At 60.0% G+C, this 9,467-nt stretch overlaps 1 protein-coding gene across 1 annotated transcript in view; it reads left to right on the plus strand.

Moving 5' to 3' along the window:
- Positions 1 to 9,142, plus strand: part of AUTS2 (activator of transcription and developmental regulator AUTS2) — a 171,753-nt gene extending 162,611 nt beyond the window's left edge. Inside the window, exons 16-20 of the mRNA XM_038758859.1 lie at positions 378 to 500; positions 1,650 to 1,727; positions 2,018 to 2,101; positions 3,092 to 3,398; positions 6,541 to 9,142. Of these exons, the coding sequence (XP_038614787.1) occupies positions 378 to 500; positions 1,650 to 1,727; positions 2,018 to 2,101; positions 3,092 to 3,398; positions 6,541 to 7,732 (1,784 nt within the window). The 3' untranslated portion in view covers positions 7,733 to 9,142. The remainder of the gene's footprint in view (positions 1 to 377; positions 501 to 1,649; positions 1,728 to 2,017; positions 2,102 to 3,091; positions 3,399 to 6,540) is intronic.
- The last annotated feature ends 325 nt before the right edge of the window (positions 9,143 to 9,467 follow it).

A 9,467-nucleotide genomic window follows, 5' to 3' on the forward strand; every position in this document is an offset into this window, starting at 1 on the left:
AGCCCAGGGACAAGCCCACCTGCGGCACCCCCGACCCCGGGGAGGCACCATCCCACCATCCCAGCCCGAGCCTTACCTGGGGCCTGGGGGGGCCGGTACAGCCGGCCACCCAAGCTGTCGGTCCGGGCAGCTGCAGGACTGCATGGGGTCAAAAGACCAGTTACCAGAGAAGTGGGAGATTACTGTGTGCAGAGCACTGTACTAAGTGCTTGGGAAGTACAAGTTGGCAATGTATAGAGACGGTCCCTACCCAACAGCGGGTTTACAGTCTAGAAATGGGAGATGGGGAAGGACCCGCAAATGGGGTGAGGGTGTGGGCGAGGACTGTTACCAGAGGGAGGGTAGAAGATGGTGAGAAGTCTTTACTGTTTATGCAGATGTGGCCACGTTAGCCGCTGGGTCAGGAAGAGCCCTGAGTGACATCACGCAGACCCGCTCCCTGGCTTTGGAGGGCCTGAGGAAAGGCAATACAAACTGGGAGGTTGTCCTTCCCAGCAGTGGTACGTGTGGATGGCGGTAAAAGCCACAAGCAATGCACTGTGTGACTGGGCAGTGTAGAGCTTGGTCTCCTCAGGGACCCCACCCAGGATTCTTGAATGAACAGGGTGCTAGTTGTCCACCTTATCATCCCCCACTCATGGCCACTCTCTTGGTGACTGAGCCTGGACCACCTTCCACTCTTGACTCTTCCCCAGTGACCCAGCCCGAAACATCCCATGCCACTGATTCTCTCTTCTCTATCCCTAACTCCCCGCTAGTGACCCAGTACAGCCCATCCCACACCCCTGACTCTCCCTTCTCCACCCTGACTCTCCCCTAGTATCCCAGGATAAACCCACCCAACACAACTGACTCTCCCCTTCTCCGCCCCAACTCTCCCTCCATAACCCAACATGGACAGTCCCACACCCCTGACTCCTCCCACCTCCATCCCTGACCCTCCCCTCTCTATCTCTCACTGTCCTCCAGTGACCCAGCGCAGACCTCCCAGCACCCCTGACTTTTCCCCAGTGATCCAGCATAGACCATCCAGAACCCCTGACTCTCCCCCGTGACCCAGCATAGACCACCAAAACACTCCTGAGTGACCCAGCACAGACCACCCAACACCCTTGATCCTTTCCTCCAGTGATGACCACCAACCACCCAACTCCCCTCATCACCCTGACCCCTCCCCAATAAGTGACCCAGCGCAGACACTACCTGTGATCACTCTCCCTCCATAACTATTTACCACCCTAAATTGCCCAGCTACAAACACATCTGTGCGACTGCGGGTGTCACCCATTCCTCCTCCGTTGGAGGCTGTGCCAGGCTGGCTGGAGTCCTGGAGGTCGTCCCGTGGACCGTCGGGCCTTGGCAGTTTGACGGTCCCCATGGTCGCCAGCCTCGGCATCCACCTCCCAGCCCCTCGGTCTGGGGCTTCGCCGGGGGTGGGCATAGATTCTGGGCTAGGCTGGTGCGGCCTGATTCGGGGCGGGGGGGCAGTCTTGTACCCCCAGGCCAATGGCCCACTGTGGGCCCCCCCCCCACCATCCAATGCCCCGCACCCCCAGGTCTGGCCTGGGGTCGAGGCGGAGTGACTGGCGGTCGTGATTGGAGGCCGTGGGTCCGAGCCCAGGAATCTCAAGGTCTGTGGGGCTTGGCAGGTGCCGCTCACCCAGCTGGGACCCCATTCGGACCCCCGCCGCATCACAGCAACTTCCTCAACCCCACAGCCCACCTGGGTAAGTGACCCCAGCTGCCTTGCCGGGGGTTAGGGGCCAGGGGCAGGGCTAGAGTGACAGAGTGAGGCAGGGACGTATGTGAACAGACAGGGCGGTGGGGAGGTACACAGGGAGGGGGAGCAGGGGCTGGAACTGACGTGGCACAAGACCCCGGTGGGCGGTGGGGGGAGGCGGAGGAGATGGCCTTTGGGCCGTTGTTGCCGACCGCCCGAGGCAGGCGGGTCCTCGGGGTGGCAGGGGCTGTGTGGGAGCTCAAGGTCCCGGTAACAGTTTCCCGGATCTGTCCCCAGAGCCCTTCAGCCGGCCGACAACATTCTCTGGTCTCACGGCCGTCAGCGGCAACGCCTTCGGGGGACTCGGCAACCCGACAGTCAGTGAGTAGTAGCCTCTCGTCCGTGGGTCCCGGGCCCTCCCCCAGCCCCCCGAGGCCGAGGACTTTGGCCAGGTGCCCTACCCTGGCCCCAACAGGGCCCGAGTCAGAGCTAGGCAGCCACTGTGGTGGACGGGGCACCCGCAGGCACCCGGGAGAGGAGGTGAGAGGCGGGGACCCAGCCTTTGCTTGTGCCGGCCACTAATGGGGGAAATAGGCAGGCACAGAGAGGTACAGGTCGCCAGAGCGAGCGGAAGGACAGAGGCAGCCACCACCACATCGGCCGGATCAAACTATCCACAGACATGGAGGTGGGCGCCGCCCAGGGAAGCCTTCTGGCCCAGCTGGCATTTCAGCAAGCTGTCCACAGCAGCAGGAGAGCCAAGGGGGAGGGGAGGGCGTCAGGAAAGCACAAGGTGTCCTGTGCAGGGGGTGGGTCCCTGAGGCCTCGCCCCCACTCCAAGCTCAGGACTGTTTCCACTGCCCTCCCCAGCAAGTTGAGCCCTGTGGTCAGAACTGGGGAAGGTGGTGAAGGTAAGCATACCTTTCCATCCAGTGTGAGCCATATTAGGTGGCAGAGAGCCGAGATCCCTCCCTAGATACACCCCTCCACCACGCCCACTCCCCCAACCCGAGACCCCTTTAGTGAGGATCAGGCCCGGAGAACTGAGCCCTACCCCCATGGGCGAAACTTCTCTCCCTGCCGGGGACCTGGAGGGGGCTCATCTGCCTACATGACCGTCCGACGAGGGGTAGGGGCGAACAGTGGGGCGGGGGGCAGGTGGGGGGTGGGAGGGGCTCGGCCCGTCGCGCGCCCCCCGGCCCTCTAACCGGCCCATCCGTCTGTCTGCTTTCCTTTTCCAGCTCCCAATAATATGTATTCATTTTAACTGTGGGAGCGCTGGGCAGGGGCGCGGTAAGTACCTCCCCGGGCCAGCGGCCGGCCGCAGCCCCTCTGAACAACGCTTCTCTGTTCTCCACTTCGCCATTCCAGCACCCAGCCCCGCCGCGTTTGGGCCCAAGGACGGCCCCGGCCCCGGCCCCGGAGGCCCCGGTGGCCCCGGCCTCGGCCCCGGCTCCGGCCCCGCCGCGCTCCTCAGCTTTAGCCGCTCTCCCGAGCCCTGCAGCCGCCTGCACCGCACGCCTCCGTCGTTCCCGACCCCGCCCCCGTGGCCCGCTGGGGCTGCCCTCGGCAGAGATAGAGATGTAGATAAGCAAGACTCCTCCTCCACCTCCACCTCCACTTCCACCTCCACCTCCTCCTCCTCCTCTTCCTCCCTTAGTAAAGGGGACAAAGAAAGGTACGCAAAGCCACCCCGGGCAGAGACGGCGTGCAGACAGAGGGATTACCAGATGCCTCCTGCCCGTCCCCCTGCCCCCATGGCCCAGCTCATCTTTCCCTCCTGGACCCCACCCCGCATCCGGGCGCTTGGAGCCAGGGCCGCACTGCAAACGTGCACACATGCCCACCGTCACACATAAACAGCTCCACAGCATGGAACTACCACCCCATCTCTCTCCCCGTTTCATTAACTCATTCAGAAGCTCTCGCTTACTGGTTCATTTTGGTCTGAAAGGGGCATTGGTGGGCCAGGGTCCCCTGCCTTTGCGTGGATGTGTGTGTCCCGGCCTCCAGCGACCGCCAGCAGGCCCAGATCCCCATCGGGCCTTGGGCGGGACCCACCCGGGGATTCCCTCCGATGTGTTTCCAACCTGGGAAAGGGAAGGGCTGGTCAAAGGTCAGCCGGACTGAGGCCCCACAGCAGCAGGGTTGGCTGCATCCGAGTCTCCCAAGTCCCGTGCTGGGAGTCTGCGAGACACCAAGGGTTGGGGGTCAAGGGAGCGTGACCACGCAAATCCCCAGTTTAACCCGGGTTTAACCCACTAGGGACCGAGAAGGCATGGGAGCAGGGATGCCCTCCCTCTCCCCCCATCCTGGGACAGTGCCAGGCCCTGCCCCCTCTCCCTCCACCAGTTACAAGTAGAGCAGCCCAAAGGGGAGACCTTCCTTGGGACCCACAGGGAGGCAAGAAGTGCCGGGACATGCCTTGTGGGAAGCAGAGTCCCTAGTTCCCGTTCCTGTTGAGAGCTGATAGCATCCTTTTCCTGCTGGGTGGTTGGGCCAAGCCCTTACTCCAAGCCCTCCATCCCTACAACTCCTTGCCTCCACTTACAAAGTAATAATGGTGGTATTTGTTAAGCATTTTCCATGTGTCAAGTAACCTTACTAAGCACTGGGGTCCATACAGTCTATCAATGGTATTTATTGAGGGCTTACTGTGTCCAGAGCACTGTAGTAAGTGTTCGGGAGAGTACAATGTAACAGAGTTGGTAGACCCGTTCCCTGCCCCAGTGAGCTTACAGTCTAGACAGAGAGACAGACATAATATAAATTATAGATAAACTTGATGTACTTGAATGCCGTGGGGCCCAGGGAGGGGGTGAATAAAGGGTACAAATCCAAGTTCCGGGGCGACACGTAAGGAGAGAAGGAGAAAAGGAAATGAGGGCCTAGTCAGGGAAGGCATCTTGGAGGAGATGTGCCTTCAATAAAGCTTTGAAGGGAGGGGAGAGTGGTGGCCTGTCAAATGTATAGGGGGAGAGGGAGGACGTGGGTGAGAAGTCAGCGGTGAGATAGATGAGATTGAGATACAGTGAGTAGGTTGGCATTAGAGCAGTAAAGCGTGTGGGCTGGACTACGTAGTAGGAAATCAGGGAGGTGAGGTAGGAGGGTACAAGGTGATCGAGTGCTTTAAGGTCGGTGGTGAAGAGTTTCCATTTGATGCAGAGGTGGATGGGCAACCACTGGAGGTTCTTGAGAAGAGTGGGGAAACATGGCCTGAACATTTTTGTAGAAAAATGATCTGGGCAGCAGGGTGCAGCATGGACCAGAGTGGGAAGAGACAGGTGGCAGGAAGGTCAGCAAGGAGGCTGATGCAATAATCCAGGCGGGATAGGATAAGGCCTTGGATCAGTGTGATAGCAGTTTGGATGGAAAGGAAAGGCCTGATTTTAGCGATGTTGTGAAGGTGGAACTGACAGGATTGAGTGATGGTTTGAATATGTGGGTTCAATGAGAGAGTCAAGGATAATGCCAAGGTTTCAAGCTAGAGAGAGGAACGAGGGTGGGGTCGTCTACAGTGAGGGGAAAAGCGGGAGAGGATGGGGTTTTGGGTGGGAAGATAAGGAGTTCTGTTTTGCACATGTTAAGTTGGACATGTCAATGGAACATCCAAGTACAGATGACCTAGAGACAGAAGGAAGTGTGAGACTGCAGAGGAGAGAGACCAGGGCTGGACTTGTAGACTTAGGAAATCGTCCGCTTATAGATGGTAGTTGAACACATGAGAGCAAATGAGTTCTCCAAGGGAGTGGATGTAGTTGGGAAAGACAAATCAATCAATCAATCATATTTATTGAGCACTTACTGTGTGCAGAGCAATGTACTAAGCACTCGGAAAGTACAATTCAGCAATGAAAAACTATCAGGGCCAAAAAAGTCCAGGTCCCATAATGGGCATGCATTCTCAGGGGGATAGAGAAAGCCGAAATGTCATCCCCATTTTAGAGATGAGGAAACTGAGGCAAAGAGAAGTCAAGTGATTTGCCCAAGTCACAGCAGGCAAGTGGTGGAACCGGGATTAGAACTCAGGCCCGTGTTCTTTCCATTAGGGTTTGCTTCTTCCCCAAAGAAGGTTGAATGCCCGCCCGGCTTTCCTCACCTCCCTGCTGACCCTGCAGCCCTTGCCCTGTCCACAGCTGCCCCTCGGCCTGGCAGATGCTCCCGGGGCATCACCCACTCCCAGCCCCTTCGCCAAAGCTTGCGATCCCTGACGGGTCACTGCTGATCACATGGTATCGTTGGGGCATCGGCCTAGGCCTGGTAGCGAGGGGCTGGAGCCCGGGCCCCCGTCTTCCTGTCTTGCAGGGGAGAAACTGGAGGGAAGTGAGGAGGGTCTCTAATGATAGCCTCAGCTTATGGTGCTGGGGCTCTCATCTGCGGGACCCGGCCCCCACTTCCTGGAGTCTCAGTGAACCAGCTATCCCCTTCTCCCCACTCCTGCTCCCAGCCTGGCCCTCGGTCCCATCAGGGCCGGGGGAGAATTGGGCACGAGAGTAACAGATTGAGGGTGGGGATGGGGGCAGTTCAGGGAATTGATGTAGCCCTGGTGAGCACCTGCACACAAATGAATCCAGTTGCGCACAAGTACATATACCCATGGTTGCACGCATCCACCGATGCTTTTGTACTTGTGGATTCCCCCCAGATAACGAGGCAGCACATAGATCCTCGCATGCAGAGGCACAACCCTACGCACTCCAATCCAAGCTCCGGCCCAGGCTCACTCCACGCACCACTCCTTCTCCCGCCTCCCTTCCATGCGGGTCCCGTGCCCCCTCCGCCCCCTCGACTCACCCCCTCCTCACCTCCTTCTCTTACAGGGAGGGGCTGGAGAAGCGCCGCCCCGGCCACATGTCGCCGGTACCCGCGCCCACCCTGGGCACCGCCCTGGGGCCCAGCCGCGGCTCGGCCGATCCACCGAGAAGCCATCTGGGTGCCAAACTGCGTGAGAAGGACCGAGCGCGGGAGCCGCCGGAGCCACGTAAAGACGCAGGCGACCCCAAGGGGAAGGAGGCCGAGGGGTCCGACGAGGCCAAGCAGGCGGTGCGGATCCCGTCGCCCTACGGCCGGCCCGAGCGCAAGGGAGAGCCGGGCCCAGACCACCCCAAGAAAGGCCCCGAGATCCGGGTCAAGGAGGAGCGCAAAGAGGAGAACGAAGGGCCGGGTGAGTCCAGCAGCCCGGCCCAACGGACGGCCGAAGCCGCACCGCCACCACCGCCCTTGTCTGCGGCGGGTGTGACCCCAGGCCCCCTGGCAGCCATTCCCCTGGCTGTGGGTGTGGCAGGCCTCCATGCGGTGGGTGGCCTTGGTGGGCTGGACCGGACGCGCATGGTCCCCCCTTTCGTGGGGATCGGCCCCATCCCGGGGGCCGAGCGGTTCCCCTACCCGCCCCTCTCCTGGGACCCTGTCCGTGACCCATTCCGGGAGCTGGACGCGCACCGCCGGGCCGACCCCCTGGGCCGGGCTGACCCCTTGGGCCGCGCCGACCCCCTGGGCCTGGACTTCCTGCAGCGGCTGGCGGCGCCGCGGCTCTACGAGGCTGAGCGCTCGTTCCGTGACCGCGAGTCACACGACTACAGCCACCATGCCCCCCCGTCACATCTGCCCCCGCACCACCCGCCGCTGCTCGGGGACCCCCGGCGGGACCCAGAGCGCACTGGGCTAGGCTCCCTAGATGAGCGAGAGCGGCTGCTGCGCGAGGACTTGGAGCACGGGGGGCGTCTGCACATCCTGCATCACCCTGCCGCCGCTACCCTGGATGGGCCCCTGGCCCACCCGGGACTCCTGGCACCGGGACTGGCCAGCCTGCACTACCCCCGGGTCAGCCCCATGGCCGCGCACGCCAACAGCCTCCTCCACAAGGCGCCCCCGCCCGCGGCTCTCAGCGCACCCCCGCCGCTTGTCCCCGCCCTGGGGGCACGTGCCCTCTCTCCACGCAGGACTACTCCCCTGGCCACTGATGTGCGCGAGCGGCCACCCTCCCACACGCTCAAGGACATCGAAGCTCGGTGAGGGGTTCTGGGGGCCTGGTCCCGGGCAGGCCTCGGTCCCCGGGCAGTTGAGGGTGGGGGTCGCACCGACTGGACCCACCCCAGCCCCCGTGTAAAAATGTACAGCCCCCCAAGGGCCGTGACTTCCAAGCGTTTTGTACATCCCAGCCCCTTGCCGGGCCCCGCGGCCCAGCGACAAATGCCTCGAACCGGCCCTGGAGGGGCGGCCAGCGGGCGAGCCACCGTGGGCCATGTACATAGCTGTGTATAAAGGTTTGCTCCCTGGGTTCAAATATGCAAAAAGGGCAACATGAAAGCTTTACTTTGTACAACTGTAAATAGGGGAAATGACATTACAGACTACATACAGTGCTACTTCTCCAATAGCGACTGAGCTCTGCGTCCCCCTCTGGGACCCCCCGCGTCCTCACCCAGTGGCGGGCCGCTCGCCCCCTTCAACTATGCAATGAATGCCGGGCCTTGCGCCGAAGCCTGGATCAAAGGAGCCTTTTCCAACCCATTTCCAAACCCGGAAGATCATGTTTTCCCTGAGCCGGTTCCCTCGCCCACCCTTGCGCCGCGCGACGCCTTTTTGCCTTTTTCCTTGCTTAGTTTCGAGGCGTCGCCTCTTCTGGGCCGCGGTCGGGGGTCGCAGGGCGGCTGGGCCCCCGAGGGTTGAGGTGCCCGAGCTTATCGGCCTTTACCCTGGCGGCCTCCCTGCCAATCAGCACCACTCTCTAGCCGTAATCCAGGTTTCCCCCCAAAATCAATTAGCACCGCCCATTAGTGGTTGCCCCAAGTCAATCAGCCAAGTCACTCGGTCAGCACCACCCGCTAGCGGTCTTCCAGCTCGGGGTTTGGGCGGAATGGGCACGGGAGGCCCTAGGGGGATGCCTGGTATTGCCTGGGCAACTAGGTCGACGCCGGTCTCCCGGCCGACCTGAGCCACAATGAAAGGTTGTGCCCCTCAAAACGCAGCCCCCTCCCCACCAAAAAAGAAAAGTTTCGTTAAAGTTTGCATCGGTCTCTTGTCTCTTCACCCCTGTGTTATACAGCCCCGAATCTTCTCGTCCACGTACTTGGAGAGACTGTGACTTTACTAGCCAAGAAATCACTCTCTCTCGCGCCTCCTGGACTGGAAATGTACGTTCGAAATAAGTTCCATTGTTCTTCTAAGTGTATTGAAGTGCTCTCTGAAGTGGTTAACCTGTTTTTGAAAAAAAAGTCCAATCCCCAGGCCGTCGTTTCTAATGAGCAGAGAGATCTATTTTAGTAGTAAACTGAAGGTTTAGTTGTGAGCTTCAGACTTTGTGAACTCCAGATGTTGTGCAGTGATTTTTTTAAAGACTAAGAAAAGGAAATTATCCGGAGGAGCCGTTCACAGGAGCGTAGTGGTAGCTGTCAGTATTGTAAAGAGGCTGTTCTACATCCCCCTTTTTGCTGTTTGTCATGTATGTAATAAAGTCCTTTCTAGGCCCTCTGTAAAAAGAAAAGTGAAATGACTGAACCTTCAGCATGCGCCCCAGCAAAGACTTGTGTAATGTACATTGTGCCATGTTATTAAAAAATGTGAACTCCAGCTTGGTTCTGTGTGTGGCTTCGGCAGCGGGGTGCCAGAGAGTGTGGTCAGGGAATCCTGCCTAGTCCCCGCAAGCCAAAGAGAGGAGAGAGCCGCACCCCTTGTCCCCCATCCTCAAGGTCAGCCCCCAAGCGATCAATGGTATTTATAGACTGCTTACTGGGTGCAGAGAGCACTG

Source organism: Tachyglossus aculeatus, chromosome 17 (genome assembly GCF_015852505.1).
Source record: "Tachyglossus aculeatus isolate mTacAcu1 chromosome 17, mTacAcu1.pri, whole genome shotgun sequence".
In the NCBI taxonomy this organism is placed as follows: Eukaryota; Metazoa; Chordata; class Mammalia; order Monotremata; family Tachyglossidae; genus Tachyglossus; species Tachyglossus aculeatus.